The sequence below is a fragment of the Aethalodelphis obliquidens genome, unplaced genomic scaffold, assembly GCF_003676395.1.
Source record: "Aethalodelphis obliquidens isolate GAN/ISIS:26980383/991018 unplaced genomic scaffold, ASM367639v1 scaffold9, whole genome shotgun sequence".
Classification (NCBI taxonomy): domain Eukaryota; kingdom Metazoa; phylum Chordata; class Mammalia; order Artiodactyla; family Delphinidae; genus Aethalodelphis; species Aethalodelphis obliquidens.
This window is the reverse complement of record NW_020837953.1, coordinates 21,366,613-21,388,671: the sequence shown is the minus strand read 5'-3', so window position 1 is coordinate 21,388,671 and position 22,059 is coordinate 21,366,613. Positions and strand designations below refer to the sequence as shown.

Here is a 22,059-nt window from a genome sequence, read left to right as displayed (position 1 = left end):
TTGGCCTAACTCCCAAGTTCCCAGCTTTCTTCAGAACACTTTAAACGTGTACTAAAGTAGTGAGAATACAATGAACCCCTATCCATCACCCAGATTCAAGAGTTATCCATTCATGGCTAGTCTTATTTCATACACACACCCCAATTCTGCCTCCCCAGTTACATAGGTGGAAGTTCCAGAAATCACATACTTGCACCTCCCACACTTTTAAACTCTGATATTATATTGCCTTTCCCCCAGTAGGAAATATTTCAGTTTATGTGCTCAGTAGTTCTATCTGAAGTCTGGTCAAGTTCCACTGAAGCATTTCGCAGAAATATCAGGAGGGATCCTGCCTCCTGGCCCAGGGGTGTTTCAGTGTCACTTGTCTGATCCTCCGTTCCTTCCAGCTTGAGGTTCATGCCCTACTCCCAGAAACACAGAGCTAGGCTGGAGCATACCTGGTTCTGGGAGTGAACTTGGTTTCTGAGGAATGTGTCTGTCTGTTTTGCCTAAAACACTTCAGATCCGCAGACCCTGGGTTTGAATCAGCGCCCTGCCAATGTACTTGAGGAAAGTACCCCTAACCTAGATTTTGAGGATTCTGTCTTGAGAGACTGAAGTTGAGATGCAGTAGGAGTGAAGTCTTTTAAATCTCAGAGGGAAGGAATTTTGTTCTTGTGGGAGGGGCCTATGCCCCAGGCCTGCCCTGTTGCTGGTGAACTGTTCCTGAGGGAGTACTGGTTGGGGAGACGTTGTGTTAACTGGAGGGAGCTTCGTACGAGCCACAACTCCTAATCTGGGGAAGCTCCCGATTCCCCAAAGGGTACAGACTGCCCGTGGCCCTGTTTGGTAGGAACTCGGGAGGCCCCACACAGGATGAGGCCCTCCCCTGCCCCAGAGCAGGAAGGGAGGTTGGGTGCGGTTGAGCAAATAGGGCTCAGGTTGGCCTGATTCCTTAAAAAGGGAAAATGGAGCAGTTATATTCCCAGAGACTGGGAGCTAGACGAGGGGCCAGTACCTTTTCCAGCTACTATTGATATGTTCCAAATGCTGGGCTTTGTGCTTAGGATCTTACATGCTATGTCTGACCTAATCCTCAAAATAACTTTAGGAGGCCGACGTGCTGGAGTAGAAGAAACAGAAACCCAGAGAGTTGGGTAACTTGCTCAAGGTCTCCCAGCCAGTGAGGGGACCAAGCTGGGAATGGCACTAGCTCTGCCTAGGGCAACCCACTGCCTTCCCCATTACAAGGAACAGTGGTTTAATGACAGCTAACATCTGTGTGCCACTTCAGGGTTCACAGAGTGCCTTAACACCCATTATCTCCACTGAGCCTCGGGAAGCCGAGGGCGGGCAAGGTGTTCCACGCCCCTTTGGGACAGCTGCCTATCAGGGGTCCAGCTTCTGCTCATTTCCCCCAGTAAAGAGGGAAGATTCTTTGGCATTGGCTCTGACAAGCCAGGGGAGAAGGCCCAGGGAGAGGCTGAGGTGGAGAGACTTGGCCAGTTGCTATGGTAACCCAGATGGCTGAGTAACCATTTTGAAGGTTGCTATGGTGACGGGGTGACGGGCTGCCCGTTGGCTGGGATCTTGTCTTCCTGGGTGGCTGGCACCATCCCGGCCTCTTAAATTAGCAGTTTTTCACTTTCTGAACAGAAGAGGGCAGGATGATAGTAGGCAAAGCCTTCCTACCCCAGAGCAGATTTGGGAACTTGAGGCAAAGTTTAGCAAGCGTTTCCAGGGTCTGGGTGGAAAAGGAGCTTTGGCTGGGATTGGCTAAAGCTGGTGTCTAAAAGGATGGTGGGGCTGAACCTGGAGACGGGTCTTCTGAGCCTAGAACTAGATTTTCTCCCAAGAGCTGGTCAAAGGATAGGGCTTGGGGCAGCCCCTTCAGTGTCTGGCTATCTGGCTCCAGCTACTATTAGGGCATAGGAGACAGCTAACCCCTTCAAAGAGGAACAGAGAAAACACACACACACACAGACACACACACACACACACACACCCTACTAGCAAAGAATTTATTTATAAAGCATCAATTAACACATGTAAAATAATGCAACATGAGTCAAGCTGAAGAAGTGCTAGGAGTAAACCTTCCAGAGATTGGAAGAGGAGCAGTAACAGGAGAAATGATTTTGCACTTCCCTCTTTCCTCCCTGCACATGAAATGCTGTCAGCTCTTGGCCACTGAGTGGACAGTATGTTGGACTCTCAACTGTCTTGAATCGCAGATCTAGCTCACACCCCCATCTCCGTATGTCTTCAGCGAGGCATCCACGCCTTCAGCAAATATTTACTGAACACCCACTAGGTGCAAAGCATTGTGTTAGGCCCTGTGATGAAGAAGGTGAAATAGATGCCTGCGCCTCAAAGAATTTATGAACCAGGAGGTTAAGGAGGCAGCGATGCAGACATGCACAGTGCGTGTGGTTGCCCGAGGAATAGGGGAAAGAAAGTGCAGTTGGGATTTTGAGAAGAGCCTCTTCTACCTGGATTGACTAAAAATAACTTCAAGTCGTTTCAGGTGAGCTTTCAAGATGGGTAGGGGTTCAGTAGGTGGAGTTGAGGGTGGAGGACATTCCAGGCAAAGGCTCCGAGTTTGATTACAGGGCAAGATGCTGAATGTGAGGGTATAAGGGGAGATCAGACTGTAAAGGAAGGTAGATGTCAAAATATGGAGGACTTTGAATGCCAGGCAGAGATAAGGGAAGCTGTGAGAGAAGCATAGTCTCTTCTTAAAGACGCTAGCCTTCTAGCTAGTCAGAAGCTACGGGCAGCTGAGTATTTTAGGATCATCTGGTTCAGTCGTTCATGCATTTAATCAAAAATTAAAACAAATATTTAATGAGTGCCCTCTATGTGCCAGGTCATTTGCTCAATGCTAAGGACCCTGTGGTGAGCAAGACACACAACAGCCGCAGCCCTCAGGGGTTTAGTAAGGATGAAAGACACTGAACCTGTAACAAACCAAATAACTTTGGCTATTACCAAAGGGGAGTAGAGGCAGGAGGGCCTACTAATCTGGGGGACGAAGGCAGGCTTCCCTGCGGGATTTTCAGCAGAGGCCTGAGTAGGAGTGAGCCAGGTCCAAAGAGGAGAGCAGTGAAGGGTTCTGGCCTGGGAGAAAAGCACGTGGGAAGGCCCTGAGGCGAGAGCCCCTTGGAGGAGCTGAAAGAAGTTGAGCTTCAGGGAGAGAGGCACCTGGTGAGGCTTAAGTGGGGGAGGACACTCAGAGAAAAAGAGCTTTATTTGCTTGCACTACCCCTTCCCCCCACTAGATGCCCTTCTGAGTACACCCTGCCTCCTTCAGCTTACCCCCGTTGCAGCCTCTTTAGAAATGCAACAGCATTCTCACCATTGGAGCAAAGGAAAATCATAGACCAAAAGGAGAAAGCCTCAGAGCTGTCCCAGTTGTGTGGTCTGGCTATAAATTTAGACTGTTGCTTGGAAAAACCCAAAAACCTCCCCTTCCTATGCTTCCTTCTTCCCATCCCCCCGCCAGCAGCCGCTTTGTTCCTCTATCCTTGTAAAATTTTCTCTATATAAAACAGGAACATCAGCCAAACATGTGGACTTCCCCCTTTCCATTCATTAGAAGAATGCATTACTTCGAAATCTCTTAGGAGCATTTAAATGCAAATCTTGTCAAGAAAGCTACTTGAGTCTGAGAAGCCCTTCTAGCCACAACCCAAACCAGAACTTTCTTCCTTGATTACCATGCTTCTTAATGGTAATCTCAACCCCTTGCCCTCTCCCCCAAATCGCCCCCAGGCCTTCAACAAAGCCTGGTTCCCAGAACAGACTGTTACTCCCTTCCTGCCCTAGTCTTTCCTCACCTTTGGCAAACCTCACTCACAATTCTTGAGGAACCTGCTAAGTGGTGTATGTAGCAGCTCCAGGAAGGGATGGAGGGACTTTCCTATTTACTGTGATGAAAATGAGGAGGCAAATGTCTGTTTGGGGGCGAGGGTGGAGGTGTGTGCCTGTGTCTGGGACTTCCTAGCCCCACTGGTATAAAATAATATAGGAAATGCAGATGACTCAGCACTGATACAGTCAAGATCCTCAGAGTTAGCATTTTTGTATTCTCTGCTGTTTACGAAAAATGTGCTTATGCCATCACCGACTCCTTCATTCTGCATTTTCTACTAAGAGCTTCTTATTTATTTTAAAAAGAATAAACCTCAAGCTTCTTCTCTTTCTTTTCTTAAACTGAGCTCATTAGCCACTGATGCCAAACTGCAAACTAGCTTTTTTTGAGCACACAGGACTAAACTGGAAGGAAATGAGCATTTGCCCAAGGATCCTCCCTGTCCGTCCTCTTTCAGGCCTTTCCCTGTATGGTCTCTATGCCTAGAACTTGGGCAGGCCAGCAAAACTTGATGGAAAAAGATATGATTAATGCCTTGCTCACCCCATTTCTGATCATGGTATGATGTGGAAACAACCGTCATGCACCTATTAGTGAAAAGCATCATCTCTTTTTTTTTAAATTTTTGGCTGCGTTGAGTCTTTGTGGCTGTGCGCAGGATGTTCTCTAGTTGCGGGGAGCAGGGGCTACTCTTTTTTTTTTTTTTTTAGGGACTACTCTTTGTTGTAGTGCGCAGGCTTCTCATTGCGGTGACTTCTTGCGGAGCACGGGCTCTAGGTATGCAGGCTTCAGTAGTTGTGGCATGTGGGCTCAGTAGTTGTGGCACGTGGGCTCAGTAGTTGTGGCTTGCGGGCTCTAGAGCGCACGCTCAGTAGTTGTGGCGCACGGGCTTAGTTGCTCCATGGCATGTGGGATCTTCCTGGACCAGGGCTCGAACCCGTGTCCCTTACATTGGCAGGCGGATTCTTAACCACTGCGCCACCAGGGAAGCCCTATCATCTCTTCTTGTTATTAACGTGCTTGCTGAGCATTGACCAAATACTTGGCACTACTCATAGCGTACAGAGATGCAGGCCTTGCCCTGGGGGTGAGAAGCTTCTCTTAAAAATCTCAGAATGGGAACTGAAGTGGAAGCCTGAGTCCCAGTTTTGTCTGCTCAGTGTCACATGAATTCTCCTTTTACTTGCTAGCGTGCTGTTACTATGAGATCAGCCAGCCTAGCTTTTAACCCACAACCACTTTTCCACCTGCTCCCCCCATCCCCCAAATCAACAGGCTTGTTGAGGCTGGGGAGGATAATGGCTGGATGGGGGTAGATGTGGGCAAAAAATCACCTGCATTTACCTGAGTTCCTCGTTCACTGCTCTTGGCCCCAATGCAGTCTGTGAATATTGGGTCTGAAGGATACACAACTGAATGCAGGATCAGAGGATACTGGGAACTCCCTTCTCAAAATTGTCCCCAATACATCTCTACCCATATTTACCAGCATCCTTTCTTCACTCTTTCCTTTTCCCTGATGACAGAGAATAATTGGCTTCCCTTTTTCTTCCCTGAGTAGCTATGCTCCAGAATTCTTTTCTTTGTTCCATAGCAGTCCTGATTCAGTCTCAGGTTCCCACATTTCTCCCTTTTGATCTAAGCCTTTCTGTGCCTGAGGCTGTCACAGTTTAATAATCCTGTTGCATCTTTTCCCCATAGATGTGTGTCCTCCTGTCTCTCCTCTTATTCACCCCACGGTGCAGTCAGAATCCTGTTTTCATTCCCTCAGTTGTCATTTCTCTGGCTCTGGCTCCTCGTTCTGGGCCTGGTTTACTTCATGGTGCTGGGTAGGCTCTCGCATTTCGAGTTCAGTTTCTTCCGTTTCTGGAAAACCCTTTGTTCCTGGGATTCTTTGTGGTCTGAGTGTTCCCTTGGCCTCACCCGGCAGCCCGTCTGGATCTTGCCCCGGCCTCATTCGGACCGCGTCTGGCCCTGCGATCTATCTAGGTCTTTGGCTCGCTCCCTTCCGTTCAGTGTCTCTGGGTTCTTCTCCAGCCGCCGCACAGGCCCAGCTCGGTTTCTCTCCAGCCAGCGGGCTCCCTCCTTTGTCCCGGCTCCGGGTGTGGGTCCGCCCCGAGCGGGGCAGCCCTCCCGCCCCGCGTAGTGGGCCTCGGCCTCTCGCGGCCCCTGTGGCCGGCCAGGCCTTTCATCCCGACGCGCCAGGGGCCTCCCACCCAGCGGGGCTCCGGCGGAACGCCCCCGCGGGGGCTGGCCTCCCGGCCCCCAACCTCGGCCCCCTCCCCTGCCCGGCCGCGCGGAGGTCCATAGCCCCTGGTGTGTGTGTGTGTGTGTGGTGGCGGAGGGGGGGGATCTGGGGGGGCCGCCCCGGGGCCGAGGACGCGCCGGGCCGCGGAGGCGGCGGGAAAAGGGGCGGGGAGCGGGCCGGGCCTGGCGCTCCTGACGGGAGGAGCCGCTGCCGCCGCCGCGGGCGGGGTGGGCTGAGGGAGGAGCGGAGCCGAGGGGTGGGGAGGCGGAAACGCCAGCGGGACCGGCGGCGGAGCGCGAGCGGGCTGAGGAGCGGAGAGCGAGCGGCAGGCCGGCAGGGCAGGCGCGGAGCGGAGAGCCGAGAGCCGGGGCGCCGCCGCCGCCGTCCCGGGCCGCACAAAAGGCCGAGGCTGGGGCCGTCGCCTCAGCGCGCGGACCTGCAAGCGGCGCCCGCCGGGGCCCCGGGAGAGCGCGGCGCGGGCGGCCATGGCCGGCTACGTGCCGGGTCAGCAGCCGGCCAACCGCAGCCAGGAGAAGGAGTTCGTGCAGGCGTACGAGGATGTGCTGGAGCGCTACAAAGGTGCGGCGGCGGCGGGCGGGCGGCCCGGGGACTGGCCGGAGCCGGGGCCCGCGGCAGGGGGGGCGGCGGGCGGGGTGGCGCCCACCGGCGCTGGGGCCGGGCCGGAGCCGCCGGGGGCCGGGACCGGCTCATTTCCAGAGTTGAGATGAGCCTCCGAGCCTTCTCCCACCTGGGACGGCGCCTTCACAGCACTAGTTACATTCTAGTGCCCTGTTATCTGGCCCCCGCTGGAAGGAGGCGAGGCCGGGCGCTGTTTCGGAGACCTAACGCGGCGGGGAGTGCGGGGAGGGGGAGGAGAGGAGGAGGAGCTGGGGCGGGAGAAGCCTCCCGTTCCTGGAGAGGCTCGGACCTCCGCGTGCCCGCCGAGGGTCCCTCGTCCCCTTTTGTCTCCCTCGGCCTCTGCTCAGTCGCGTGGCAGCCGAGGTTATGAACCACCTTGGTGACTTGGGGGTCGGGGGGGCAGCGGTCGAGCGTCGGCCGGGGTCGGTGAATGTGCAGTTTTGGTGGCGAGGCCTCCTCCCACCCCCAGCCCCTGGGCTTCCAGCCTGATCGAGGCAGGGGTCTATGCTCCCCCCTCCCCGCCCCCCCCAAAGATTTGTCTTGGATCTCGGATTTCCGCCCCTGGAAGCTCTTTTGCTAAGCACTTCTCCAAGTTAATGCCTTATCCAAAGCCCGGCTATCTGCAGAGAAAGTTTTGACAGGCCCAGAGTCTCGGTGGACCGCATTTCCCTAACTGCTGTAGGTGCCCCTTAGTGGAAGCCAGGGATGCGTGGCCTTAGGAGGCCCCTGCTTTGATCTTTAACATCCAGTTCTGGGGTTTTGCTTTGTGTGGCAGTTGTGCTTTCCACAGACATGGAGATTTTCCCAGAAACTACATAGGCAGCACTTTCTCCTATTTTATTCAGCTGGGGCCCTTGTGACTGGGCCTTTAGTTTCTTTTCATCTGAAGGAGAGGAAACTTCAGCCCTTCTGACCGAGTCCAGCATACTTGCTTACGGCAGCTACTCAGTGAAGGGAAACTAATGAAGAAGCTGTAAAACGTTTTTTTTTTCCCCCTCATGCCTTTAGAGTTCTGCTTGGGAATGCAGCAGAGAGAGAGAGAGAGAGAGGTAAAATGCTGAAATGGACCTGCTTGGGAGTTCTACTTGTTCTCTTCTGCATTAGCTCCTGTAAGCTGTCCAGGTTTTCCTGCCTGCAGCAAGTTTTCTGTCACCCCCCTGTGGTCTTTCTTTTAAGAAATGTGGTTCATTTCAGAGCACAAAGAGGTTAGATTGTGCTGCTGAACTTCATTGAAAAAAAATACTGCTAAGTGGATGGTTTCATTAAGTTTCCTTTGCAGGCTTTTGAGCAACTCTGCGTTCTTCAGAGGGAGGACCCTCTGAGCCTGTCTCGGCTGTTACAGCTTTAAAAACCAGCAGAATTAAAACAAAAATAGGTGAAGAAATCCAAGTACCTCAATGAATCATATTGCTGGTGGCCTCCAGCTGAAAGGAAGTTGAATTGCTGCCATATGAAACTAGGAAAGAAGGGGGAAGCAGAGCGTATTCCAGGAGAGGCTCCTGTGTCCAGTCCTTTTAGCTGTCTCTCTCAGTTTGGCCTTCCTCTGAAGGACTTTGATCAGGTGTATAGGAATTTGGTCCTTCCCAGACACAGATCTCTCTCTTGAGGGGAAGAATGAGTCAAAAATGGTTGGCCAGAGTAAATTAACTTGAGCTGTATGAGTCTGTTGTGCAGTCTGCTTTATGATAGGTGTAGAAGAATTTCTCTTCCCCCCACTGCACCATTCTCACTGGGAAGTCAGGGTGGATTAGCACCCTGGCCTTTGTTACTTTGCTGTGTGGAATTTCTGCATTTTCCAGATTTAGAAATCCCCTTACTACCTTATTGGAGAACTGTTTGCCTAAGCTGGAATCAATAGAGTGAGCTGGGGAGGTAGTTTGTGAGGTTAAAGCCAGGAATTAGATTTGGAGAGACTTGGGGAAAGAGATATTGATGATGATGGGGTCCTAGACACTCACTGTTTGGCCACTAAATTACTTGGATCTCTCTTTCTGCTGCTATTAATTTGTAGTCACCTCATTTCTACAAATGAAGTAGGATTTTTGTATTCTGAAGGAGAGCTAAAGTTTTCAGCTGCGTAAACTGCCCTGGAAGGGGCAAAGATGAGAAGGGAAGTGATGCATTTGCATTGTGAAGGAAATAGAGCAGTATGTATTGCAGCTGTATTAAGGATGGTTTTCAAGCACTGGTTTTCCAGAATTGTGCTTGGCAACCATTTTCCTGTATGCTGGTCATGAGCATGGTTTTGGCAGGATTAGATGATTTAGCATGGACGTAAACACTCTGTTTTATTTCCTAAATATCCCAAAGCCTCTTTCAGAGCCTGACTGGCCAGCAAACAGGAGGTATTAGGTAATAACTCTGGATCCTAACCTTTCAGAGTGGGCAGCACCCCGACAGCGTCAGGGTAGGTTCTTCATTCTTCCAGTCCTCCAACCAACAATTGTTATATACCTGTTAGAGATAACACAGCGTTAGCCACTGGAGATGCCAGAATTATGAATGAGATCTGGATCCTGCCCTTGGTTATTCAATCTAGCACGGGAAAGATATATGCAAAACATGATAAATGCTAGAACAGAGGTGTGGATAAAGTACTATGGAAGTAAGAGGAGGGATGAATACCCTACTTGGGGTTCACTGGGAGATTTGACAAAAGTGGTGACACTTGAGAGAGCCTTTAGGGATGAATGGTATTTAGACTGATGGAGGGCGGTAGGGAGGGGAGAAGGCAGAGGGAATAAATAACATGTGCAAAGGCATGAAGGGATGAACGGTTCGAGGAACAGGAGTAGTTGGATGCGACTGAAGGGCTAGAGTTTTGTGGGAGCAGATGATACTGTGAAGAACTCAGAGTCCAGCTTGTAAAGATTCTTTTGTGGCTTTATTCCATAGGCACTGGGGGAGTCAGTCATTGAAAGTTAAAAAAAAAAAAAAAAAAGCAACCATTTGTATGCCAATTTTATTACTTCATAATAGAGGACATACCTGTGCAGTGGTTGGAAATATTTACATTGCTATCTGGAGCACCCTTTTCCTTATACCAAAGTGCTTATGAAGCTTGTAATCAGATGGTTGCTTGGTAAACATGAAAACAAAGAAAAGAGGAATGTTTCATCCAGATGATGATATGGGCCCATCACAAAGTTCTCTGCTCTGTAGACTGAGGTCCCTGTGAACACCAACGGAAACTAAGAAAGAACAGTAGTTGAAGAGGTAGGAGGACCCGGATCTGATTCTTTTCTTAGTGTAGAGTCAAACTCTATTCTAGGCCACATATGGACAGAGTTTTAGGTTTTAGGGAGGAGGTTTAAAAACAAACACAATCTGGATTCGAGGTGGTTGGTTAAGCAGCATGGGTAATATGTAAGTTGGTTCAGGAGGAATTATACTTTCTGTTTTCACAAAGCCCTAAAGACTGAAAAGCCTTCACATGCCAGGCTGGACTAGGAATAAAAGAGAACATTCACATTTCAACGTTGGTAACATGGACTGTCTGGTACTTAAAAACTTCAGAGTTCTCACTAGGTGCCATGGGTTATATGAAGCTAATTAGGACTGATTTTTGTTTATCATATCACAGAAAAGAACTTAAAAAACTCACCGCACAGAGAGTTGGGAGTGAAGGGTCTACCTACTATTTAATATGTAAAACCAGCAAGGCAGTATGATATAGTAGAAAGAGACAAGGTTTTGAATTTCTTCAGTCCTACTTTTGCCACTTACCTTCTGCTGTGTGACCTTGGAAAAGTTGCTTAACCTCTGATCTTTGTGTTTCTCATCTGTTAAAATGGGGATGATAATACTAACTCCTTGGGATTCATGAGAGTATAAATGAGCTCTTGGCACATATTAGGCCATTAATGTTTAGAAAAACCGTCATGTATATAGTACCTTGTATTTTACAGAGCAGCTTCATATTCATCATCTTATTTGACCTCCATAATATCCTGTAAAGAAAGTGTTATATATACACCTGGGCAAATTTAGGCAGAGACTTAAATTATTGCCCAAGAGCCAGAGGATCCAGGCTTCTAGATGAAGGTTTCCTATTATAATTTCCTATTATAATTTCCTATTATAGAAGGAAATTTAAAAATCAGAGCAGTGACTTGGTTGATTGTGACAGTGCTTTAGTTGTTAGTATCATTGTATATAAGTATCATTCTTGTTATCAGTTTTTAGCCTCTGAACTACAGTCTCACACCTTATGTGGCTTACCGGATCTCTGAACTGTGAAGGATTTCTTTTATTATGGGAGAGGTTTCATGGTATATAAATCACTTTGAAATTTTTATACAAAAGCAGTGTAGTGCAAAGTGATAAAGTTTTGTTAACACAGTGGTTGGAAAATACAGGCTTAGGATTTGGTATTGTTTAAGCGATACTCTGAAGCAACCTCTTGGGTAAATGTACACTCAGTTTTTAAGTTCCTTTTTAGAACACAGCCCATGAAATGGAGTGGATAGCTTCTAGACAGAACAATAGACTAATTGCTACTTTTGGACATGAACACTGTTAATTCAGAAAGTGAGTCAAGTCCGTCTGCTGGGAAATCACAAGCTTTGGCCACGTTCATGCTGTTGAAATCATAAAATGTGTGCATGTGCTAACAGTGCTTATGAGAGCTACTGCTTGCTTGCTTGCTTGGCAGGTGACATCATGAACACCAGGGAAATGCATCAGCTGAGGCCTTATTGTCCTGGTACTTTTCAGTGCCAGTTTCAGGTTTTAGAGATCACAGTAGAGAGAATACTTCAGAGTGCACATCTGGGAACAGGATCAAAGTCACAAGTGAACAATTATGGGTTGCACAATGAGTTGGTAGTGTTTTCTCAATGATCTTGAAAACACTCAGGCCCTCCTTTTACTAAGTAAGGTTGGCCCTTTCTGCTTCTGGTAATTATATGTTGAGCCACGTTGCAGCTAGGTTGTGTGGTGTGCTAAAGCTTCTGCTTCTGCTCTTCATGGTTTTGATTGGAGTGTAAGCCTCTGTTCTCTTGCTTCTGTCAGGGGCATTTACTAATTTCCTGGCCTGTAGGAGCCCTTTCAGCCCCATTGGCTTGGTTTGCAGTATCTAAGAATGTTTATTCCAACTTTTTTTGCTACTTCTAATAAAATATTATTTTTCCTTCCAGAACTCCTCAGTTCCTGGAATAAATTACACTGACTTTCTGATTCTTTGTCTCCAGCTTTTGGGGCCTTCCATAATTTGACTTGTCCTGCATACCTAACTATATCCACTGTGACTGGTTCTCTGCTTCATTTGGGCAGGTCTCAGTAATCCTTCCCCCGGGTCCTCATACCTGCCTCTGTGTCTTTCTGTTCTCTCTTCCTGGAATGCCCTCTCCCTTTCTCTCTGATTCTTCAAGTCTTATCTCTTTCTTCTTAATTAAAGCTAAGCACGAGCCCTGTGTCCTCCATGCATGTCCTCCTTTCTTCCATTCCTCTATCAGACATTCATCTCTCCCTTCCCTGATCTCTTAGAATGTCTACCTCATAATTAGTTCTTTAACTATATACTGTTTTGTGTTATTCTTGCATTGCCTCATGTCTGTTAGAATTGTTTCCCTAATGAGGTTTTATACTCTTACATTGTAGGGACTTTTTATACTTTTGCATGTGGTCGATTGGCAGGGAATTTCTCTCAAGAGAAAGGGCAGTCATAGCACTTTCAAGTCATATTTTAAAACAATTTTATTTTCATATTGTAAAAGTAGTATGTGTTTAATGTAGAAAATGGTAAAAAAATACAGGACAGTGTATAGAACTTTAGATAATATGCCTTCCGTGTGTGTGTCGGGGGAGGGGGGGCGGGGAGTGTGGAGGGGCAGGCCAATTAACAGATAGATGTGCTTTAGCTGGAGAGAATGCAGCTCTCAAGGATAGGCCCTTTTTAGCCAGCCTGGGATCTGATACCCTTAGCTTGCTTTTGGCTCCATACATTTGTGTTACATTGTGAGTCTACTTTCACTGGGCCCAAACACTTATTTTTCTTTCTCTGTTCAAAACTGCTTTCTTCTGCATGACCATGTGTCAGTCATCAGGGATGTATGCCTGTTATCAGGAATGATTTGGGTTGTTGCCTAGGACAAGTTAATTAATTGGTCAGTCAGCATCTTTCTTTTGGGCAAGGGCTTTGCCAGCTGTACTGCTGGCTTCCCTCTTACCATAGCAAATTTCTCTCATCATTTTTCCTCAGAAATGTAAACACAGTTCCTTTGTGTTGATGAAAAGAACAAGCTTGCTTGAAGTGTCTTTTGGAGTTCAGATGGTTTCAACCCGCAGGAGCATGTTGGATTGAGATATATAGGAAGGGATTTTTTTTTTTTGGCTGTGTTTTTCAGTTGGTCACTCACAGTGAATAAACTCACTGCGTACACTGTATTCTACCAGTAGCTATAAGCAGATACTGTGTTGGGGAGTGTGTTAGTGGGGAGGTGGGAGGCACTTAGGAGCATTGAAAAAATATTAAGATTGGGGGTGGAGGGAAAGAAGGTCCTGTGAATGTTCATATGGGGAGCCTGAGTTTTATGCAATGGACAGGATTAACGTAGTGGCTGTGTAAATGATGGATGAGAGCGGAGACTGACTCTCTAGGAGGTCACTGTTGTAATTGAGTCAAGAGGTTAGATTAAGGGTTATTAAAGAGGGAGTGGGCATATTTGAGAGACATTTTGGGCAGGTACAGGGACTTAAGTTCAGATACTATACTAACATTGCTAACTCTTTTCTAGAAGATTTTGCCTTAATGAAAAGAATTAACTACCCATCACGCCAGGGCTATTCCAAAACAAAATCTTCTTTCTTGTATAAAAATCTTCTTTTAAAGATTTTACTCCATTCTGAACTTGTTAGATAGGGCTGTGCCTTTGAACCTATGACTTGAGGTTGTGTTTCTTCGTCTTTACTTCTCATTTAAACTAACAATGCTGAGTGCCTCAGAATACCTATTCTACCCATTCTCTGGACAACCTTCATTGTATGCTTCCAGGAACACCTGCCAAGAATTGCATAAGAAATCCTCTTAAATCCCTTCTAAAATCTTCCGTTATATCTTGAAGTGCTAATCTCCCAGGGTGTCAGGGGGCTTGTTTGGAGGATCCATTCATTCATTTAACTAGTAATCATTTATTGAATGTGTCTACTCTGAACCAGGCAATAGGCAAGGTGCTGAAGGAGCAAAGATACTGTCCTTGCATCTCTATGACCTTACAGTTTAACAGGGAAAACATATTGGTGAACTGACAATTACTGTCCATTGTAGGGAGTGCTATCCAACAGATGAGTCTGGTGCCATGGTAGTGAAGAGGAGTACCCATGACAGCCAGGGTGGGAAGGGGCCAGGGAAGGCATCCAAGAGGAAATGACTGAGCTGTCACCTAAAGAATTCAGAACTCTAGGCAAAAAGTTCAGGTAAAGGGCATTCTGGGCAGCATGAACAGAAGTAGGGATGAGAGAGCCTTAGGAGAGGAAATATGGAATCTTAGTAAGGTTGGAGTGCAGGATGTGAGGGAAGGAGAAACGAGATGAGGTAGGAAAAGTAGGCAGAGCTAGAATGTTGACTGGCTGTGTATATCATACTGCAGAGTTTAGACTTCATCCTACAGGCTTTTGGGAGCCATTGAAGGATCTTAGGCAAGGAAGACTAGGGTTGGGTTTACATTTTAGAAATATCCCTGCTCTGGCAGAGTCGTGAAGGAGGATTGGAGAGGGGCAAGTCTAGTGACAGACTAGTTAGGAGGCTGTTACAGTAACTTAGGAGTGATTAGAGTGTAAACTAAGGTTGTGGACCTAGTAACGTAAAGTGGACAAATCAAGAAACGTTAAGGGGTAAAATCCATATATTTATTTATTTATTTTTTTGTCTGTGTTGGGTCTTTGTTGCTGTGCGCGGACTTTTTCTAGTTGCTGCGAGCGGAGGCTACTCTTTGTTGCGGTGCGCGGGCTTCTCATTGAGGCGGCTTCTCTTGTTGCAGAACACGGGCTCTAGGCGCATGGGCTTCAGTAGCTGTGGTGCTCGGGCTCAGTAGTTGTGGGTCACGGACTCTAGAGCGCAGGCTCAGTAGTTGTGGCGCATGGGCTTAGTTGCTCCGCGGCATGTGGGATCTTCCCGGACCAGGGCTCGAACCCGTGTCCCCTGCATTGGCAGGCGGATTCTTAACCACTGTGCCACCAGGGAAGCCCCCATGTATTTTGACACCTATAATTGAATGTGGCATATGAAGGGAGAGGGAAGAACCTAGGATGACTTGCAGGTTTCTGTGTGGGTGGGGGGTGTCATTAACTAAAATTGGGAGTGTAAGGAGAGGAAGGTTATTTCCAGTGATGTGGTGGCAGTGCTGGTGCAGGGGATGGTACTGAGTTCAGCTTTGGTTGCATTGAGGTTGAGGTTTCTGTGGGATGCTGGCAGAGGTGCCCTGCAGTAGGTGGTTGTATACAGTGTGGAGCTCAGGAGAGCTATAGATGGGGCAGCTGTCAGCTTCTGGAATCAGAGCCACAGGAGTGGACGGACCAGGAGATTGCTGAGCAAGTGTGTTTACAGTGAGAAGAGGTTTGAGACAGAAAAACTCTGGGGAACTCCAAAGGGAGGGTGGTTTGGGGAACAGAGGAAGGGGATCCTGTGAAGGAAACTGTCCACCAAAAGGGAGTGGCCAGAGATGTAGGAGGAAGAGGAGAGAAGTGAGTTCTAGAAGGAAGGTGTATCATACATTATCAGATTATATAGAGGTCAAGCGAGGTAAGGGCTGCAGGCTCTGATAGAAAGGTCACCTATCCTGGAGCATTTTCAGTGGCAATGTGGGAAGTGCAGTCCAGAAAGCAGTGGGCTGGGGAGTGAATGAGAAGTGCGTTTTGAAACCTAGACTTTGATGGAACAGAGAGGAGGAAGGCATGACTGTGTAGAGGGATGCAGGGTAGAGGGCGTTTTGTTTGTTAATTGTAACGCAGAAGAGACTTCAAGCGTGTTTAAGTGCTGTTTGGGAAGAGTCAGCAGAGGAAAGAATAAAATTCAAGGGAGGGAGAGAATAATCGATGAGAGCATGGAATCTGGAGTCAAAAGAGGAATGTGCCTGATGAGAAAGATAAGAGGGAGGAAGGCAAGAATGCAGGTGGTCAAGTTGGTTGATTAGAGGCGAGGGAATTTCCCCTGATGGCTTCTGTTCTCTCTAAAAGTAGGGGGTGAAGTTATCTGCTGAGAGTAGGGGCTGTGTGTGTGCGCGAGTGCAAGGGTGCATTCGTTCGTTCTTTCCCTCTGGCCCCCGAAGCACTCAACAACCTGAGTGTAGATACTGAGAAAGCAGACAGGTGGATTGATCCAGGATCCAAGTTTTCCAGTGTAGGTTTGATGGAAGAATAAGGGGTCCTTACAGAATAAGGGGTCTTTCTAAAAAAAAAAAAGTAACATCTGCTTTGTTATAGATTGTATTCTCTGGCTGACTTGTATTTTGTGCCCCCAGCAAAATTGTAAGCTCTTTCAGGGCAGGAACCATATATGTAACTTTTGTATTCTTTTATATCATTTACTAAAGTGCATGTCAGAAATTGATTTTTCTCTATTTGTTGACTTAATCTGACTTTTGTGGTCAGGGGCATCTTGACTCTTGACATAGAGAGAGGCTTTTGTCACCTGTGGTCTTTAATCCTCATCTCACCGTCTGATACGGAGAGTGGCTTAGCATCGGCATACACCTCAGGGGCTAGCTTCACTTACTCTCCCCAGGGCAGTTGAGTTTAGGAATGTTTGTGCTTTCCATGAAGACTGCGGGATTAGTATTCCCTATTCTATTTGGACCAGGCTTGTGAAGATCAGGTTCTTTGCAAGACTAGACAGAGTGGCTGTTGTGGGGGATGCAGCCTCCTTTTTGTTTATTTTGGCAGGCGGACAGCGAATGGGATGGATTTGTTCGCATGACTCAGAACCTTCCCTGCCTTACCTTAGCAGGTTCAATATAATCACTACTTTTCAAATCATGATAGTGTCCTTCAGAGCTTATCTGACCTTTATATCTACAAAGTGTATTAGTTACCCTTTCCTTTGTCCTCTACTTGCTTGGGTTCTTCACCTTTAGTCTACTATAGAGGATATTTCGTAGTGTGTTAGGTTACCTTCAGAGTTGACTTAGGTCTTACTCCTTTGACCCACTCTACCTGCTTTAGCTGTTAACTGGTATGTTCTCCACATTGTGACTTGTTTTCTGCTCTTTGTTTTGTAAATTTGGACTCTGTGTTGGGTAAACTTGATGTGAGTCACCCCTGGGAGTGGAAGGTGTGTCTCCACTAATTTGGAGAATCTTTGATCTCATTTCTGTCCCTGGTTTGGCTGATCTGGTACAATTTCTCTCTAAGTCCTGCAAGAGTTGTGTGTGTATGCTTGTTCGTCCCTTGCCTCTGGTTTCACAAAGTGCAGTGGACGGTCTACTCCAGGGCAGGCTGCTTTGCATGTATGGACGCCCTCTACTATCCTTGTCATCACCATCAGCAAAAATGCCTCTGTTAAGAGCCTCTTTGAATGTAGTACAGTATCTAACACTGAATAAGTAGAGTTCATAAACCCTCTGTCTGCCCCCGGGCGTTAAAGTATACAACAGATGATACAAATGACAAGAGACAATAAAGAATGAATAAGCAGTTGAACAAATAGTAGATGGCTGCTCCTCATGCAGCTATCATCTTCCCTGTAGAAGGTTTCCTAAAAAGTGACCTCGTGCAGAGGGAAAGGGGTTTGACAGAGTCAACGCTTATCTTCTGTTCCAACCAGAGTGACAGGGAGCTCCCATCCATGGCCGTTTGGTGCCAGGCAGTTCCTCTCAATGTCCTTTCTAGTCATGCAGGACCTTATTGTCTTGTTCCCTGTCCATACAGCTGGGTCAGGATCCTAATGGGGCCCTCACTCTCCGTGACCTGTGGCTGGAGTGGTAGGCAGGAGAACACCTGGAAGACCTGGGTCCTCTGTACAATTGTAACGTGAGGAAATTCATCCCAGACCTACTGCAAACGCTCGTGTGCACACAAACACCAGAAATGAGCCATGGGGTTAGCGTTGGGTTGGAAAGAAGCTGGTCTGGCCTGGTCTGGGGCACCTCTGGGGGTAAGAATGTAGGACCCATCCCAGCCTCTGTTGGTTAGTTTCCCAAACGGAGAACAGGAACCAGACTAGTTCAGATGGGGTGCTTTGAGATCCTCACCTCTCCCAGAGGACTGATTCATTGTTTTTATTGTTATTATTTTTAATTAGTATAATAACACTATTCATGTAGTAGTGCCTTTATTAGGAAGAATGGGCGTCTGTGAGGGGCTGGAATTTCCCTCCACCTTCCCTGTGGAAGACAAAGCTAGAGGGAGCATTAGATTCCCATCGCTCAGGCCTCCTCAGCCTTTGGGCGGCTCCAGGGAAGGGGTGAGGCGGTGGAGGCCCTAGCGTGAATATGCCATTGAGAAGGGATGAGAGGCAGGAGCTGACGGAGCTGTGGCACAGTTGGTGTGTTAATAAGAGACGATCGGTGTGGGGGGCAATACTAAGGGGGCTAATAGAGGCAGCGTATAATAATCCTTGTGGCTGTCGTTAGCTGCTTCCCTTTGCCTTTGTCTAAAAGCAGAGCCAAAACCCCTGCATTCTTTCCTCCTCTACGTCCTCCTGTTGATTACATCTCATTTTCTGACTTGTAAAGATGTATAATACCTTCAACAAATAGGCTTGTGATGATATGGAAAGTTGAGTAAATAAAAGCTCCAGAGATTAGAAAGCTGAGTGGGGATGGATTTTTTTTTTTTTTTTTGGCTGCGTTGGGTCTTTGTTGCCGCATGCGGGCTTTCTCTAGTAGCGTCGAGCGGGGGCTCCTCTTCGTTGTGGTTGCAGGCTTCTCACTGCGGTGGCTTCTCTTTGTTGCAAAGCACGGGCTCTAGGCGCGCGAGCTTCAGTAGTTGTGGCTCGCGGGCTCTAGAGCGTAGGTTCATTAGTTTTGGTACACCGGATTAGTTGCTCCGCGGGATGTGGGATCTTCCTGGACCAGGGATCGAACCCGTGTCCCCTGTGTTGGCAGGCGGATTCTTAACCACTGTGCCACCAGGGAAGTCCTGGGGATTTGATTATTGTGTTTAAGTATAACAGATAATTTTCTTGCAGTTCATCACAAACCAAAATTGCCTTGTAGCATTTCTTGGTTTTTTTTGTTACTTAACTTTTTGTGTATATTTGTCTGAACTTTCCAACCTAATTGTGATCTTGTTCAGGGTGTAGATTGTGTCAAATGAGATGCATATGATGCACTTCACAAACTGAACCACTTTGCAAATGGTGGGGGTGGTCATATTTCTTGGTTTTTCCGGCTGCTTCCAGCACCCGTCTCAATGGGTTTTTCCACACGATTGTCCCACAGACATCTCAAAGTTGATAACGTCCCAAATGGGCATCATTGTCCTCCTCCCTGCTCCCAGACCTGCTTCTCTTCCTGGGTCCCCCAGCTCAGTGAAAGCCTTCCTCACCCATCCAGTTGTCCAAGCCAGGACCCTGGGCTTCATGCAAGCCTCCTCCCTCTCCTGCATCCTGCCCAGGGGGCCAGTCTTTCAGCAAGTCCCGCGGATTCCATCTCCTACAACTCTCTCCACCTGTCATCTCCTCCAGCCCCACTGCTAATAGATGAGTTCAGGGCCTTATCTCTTACTGGGACTGCTGTGATTGCTCTTAAGTGCTCCAACGTCACTCTTTCTTCCAAACTCCTACCTGAAAAAAAACTTCCAAAAGTGCAAAACTAATTACATTTGGTAGTATGTTAATAAGAGAAGATAGTGTGGGGGCAGTTTTAAGGGAGCTAATAAGGCAAGAAGTATTTGTTGCTGTTATTAGCTGTTTCCCTTTGTTCACATATTTGTCTGAGAGCAGAGCTGAAGCTCCTGCATTCTTTTGTTTATTAACTCTTGTATTCCTAGCACCCAGAAGAGTGCCTGGTATATAGCAGGTGCTCAGTAAATATTTGTTGAATGAGTGAACTGCAAATGATCAGTTCAGCTCACTCCTGTTCCTTGGAAGGAAATGAAATGAGGCATGGAAAGGTGCAGTAACTTGCTCAGGGCCATGTACCAATTGGTGCTACATACAGCCAGATCTCACCAGGTGAGTGGTGTTTTTTTATGAGACCATGCTTAATCACATTCCTTTGTGTGATTTGATACTGATGTGCATTATCAGCTTAACTGTATATCCCTGTGAGCAGGGGTGGGGAGAGGAAACTAACATGTATTAAGGCCTTACTAAATGCCAGGTGCTTTATCTCATTTAATCATCACAAATAGCATCCTCTGACAGTCCAATGACATTGATTGATACTACAGAGGAGGAAACCAAAGCTTAAGGAACCTAAATAAGTTCCCTGAGGATCACACAGCTGGTAAGTGACTGCATTGGGTTTTGCACCCAGGCCTGCTGAACTCCACTGGCCCTCTTGCCTTAAGGGGCAGTATAAATTTTGATTTTGTAGTCTAAGTTGCTTTAAGATTTTCAAGTCAGACTACTCTTGAAAATGGTCTGATTTGAACTGCTCAAACAGAGTTGCAGTATTGTTTACCTTAAGACAGGCCCATGGAACAGTGGAGTCGTGGTAATAAAGAGGAGTCTGCAGGGCTCTTGAGTCGCAAACAATCCTGTGCTCTGGGTAGTGCTGTATCCCTCCATTCAGTTATATCACGTATAACTGAATTTCACAGTTGTTTTCTAACCCAGGCATCCAGGACCACTATAGAAAGGCTCGTGCAGTGCAGCACTTCTGCGTGTGTTTGGTAGAGCTAGTAAACACTAAGAGCACAAAGACAATGCCTAAAATGTAGGACAGGTAGAGCAGGAGAGGACTGAGCCCGATTGAAACTAGCTGTTTCTGTAGTAAGTAGGCAGACCTTAATTACCTGTGTTGCTCAGAGACCTGAGCTGAGAGTGGGGGTGGGGAGAGGTCACACACATTATCTTTGGAGAAATGATGGGAGTAAATAATCCTTAGTTTTCAGTTTACTCCAGAAACTTTTGCTCACTGTTCAGAGTCACAGTAGTCATGTGGACTTCGAGGTGGCACCTTGTCACCCCGGATCATCCAACCGTAAGGTTAACATTTTTTTCGTTAGAGGTCTCCTTAGGTACAGCAGCCGTTCATTTTGAACTCCCTATTAGCTTCTCTCGGTAGCTTTGTGTAGCCTGCCTTAGAAAGGAGAGTGGAGACTGAGCTGAGGGGCCCAGGAGGGTAGAGGAAGGAATAGTGAAGGTGGCAGAGAAACAAAGGCTTAATTAGAAGGTTCCTCTGTCTTTTGGGAGTTAACATCCTTTTCATTAGCTGATTGCTGAGATGAGGGTGGAGACCCAGGAGGGGGAGGAGGAGGAGTTGTTGTAATGGAAGCAGAATAGTTGGTGGTGATCCAGGACCAGCAGCATCTGTAGCACCTGGGAGCTTGTTAGGACCGCACAGTGTTAGGCTCCACCCCAGACCTGCTAAATCAGTTTTTATTTTAGCAAGATTCCCAGGTGATTCCATGCACATTAAAGTTTGAGCAGCACCGAGTTGGTAATAAAGTGGTTCAGTGTAAGGGGTTTTGGAGTCTGACAGATTTGGGATTGAAACCCAGTTTGGCCATTTGAATAGCTGTGTGACCTTGGATGAATTCTTTAACCTCTCAGTGTCTCAGTTTCTTATCTGCAGAATAGGGGAACTCTCTACTTCATAGTGCTGTTGGGGAGAGTAAATGAAATATTGGTTCTTTCTGCAGTTGATGGTGTCTTAGATTTAATGAAATTTAGTAATGGCTGTAACATACCAAGTACTGAGCCTGGTACAGAGTAAATAATAAATGTTATTACTAATAACTAAGTTAGGCAAATTTACAGGAACAAAGAGCCTCTTTCTCTTTTTCCTCTCTCTCTTTATCTGTCAATGAGTGCATTTGTCTGCAGTTTTATAAAATTATAGTCAGTGTGTATATACTCTTTGGTGTTTTACTTAGCATTATTTAATAATAGTTGTAGCAGTAGTAGTTAACAAACAAAATGCTTATTAATGTGCCAGGCACTATTTTAAGTACTTTATGTATATATTCATTCAGTCCTAAGAGTAACCATGTGAGATAGGTATTACTATCTCCGTTTTTAGATGAGGAAACAGAACAGAGAGGTTAAGTGACTTGCCCAAGATCATGCAGTTGGAAAATTGCAGAGCCAAGATTTGAACTGAGGTAGTCAGATTCTAGCATCCATGCTGTCTATTTTCATGTACTGCTGTTGTCCTCAAACTTATGTGATGGAATGGAAATCAGGAGACTTGGGTTGGATACCTAATTCTGA

The 22,059-nt window shown here is 47.0% G+C and overlaps 1 protein-coding gene across 1 annotated transcript in view; it reads left to right on the top strand.

Moving 5' to 3' along the window:
• The first annotated feature begins 6,398 nt into the window (after positions 1 to 6,398).
• MACF1 (microtubule actin crosslinking factor 1) overlaps positions 6,399 to 22,059 on the top strand; it is a 248,778-nt gene continuing 233,117 nt past the window's right edge. Inside the window, exon 1 of the mRNA XM_027109006.1 lies at positions 6,399 to 6,683. Coding sequence (XP_026964807.1) covers positions 6,590 to 6,683 — 94 coding nt within the window. The 5' untranslated portion in view covers positions 6,399 to 6,589. The remainder of the gene's footprint in view (positions 6,684 to 22,059) is intronic.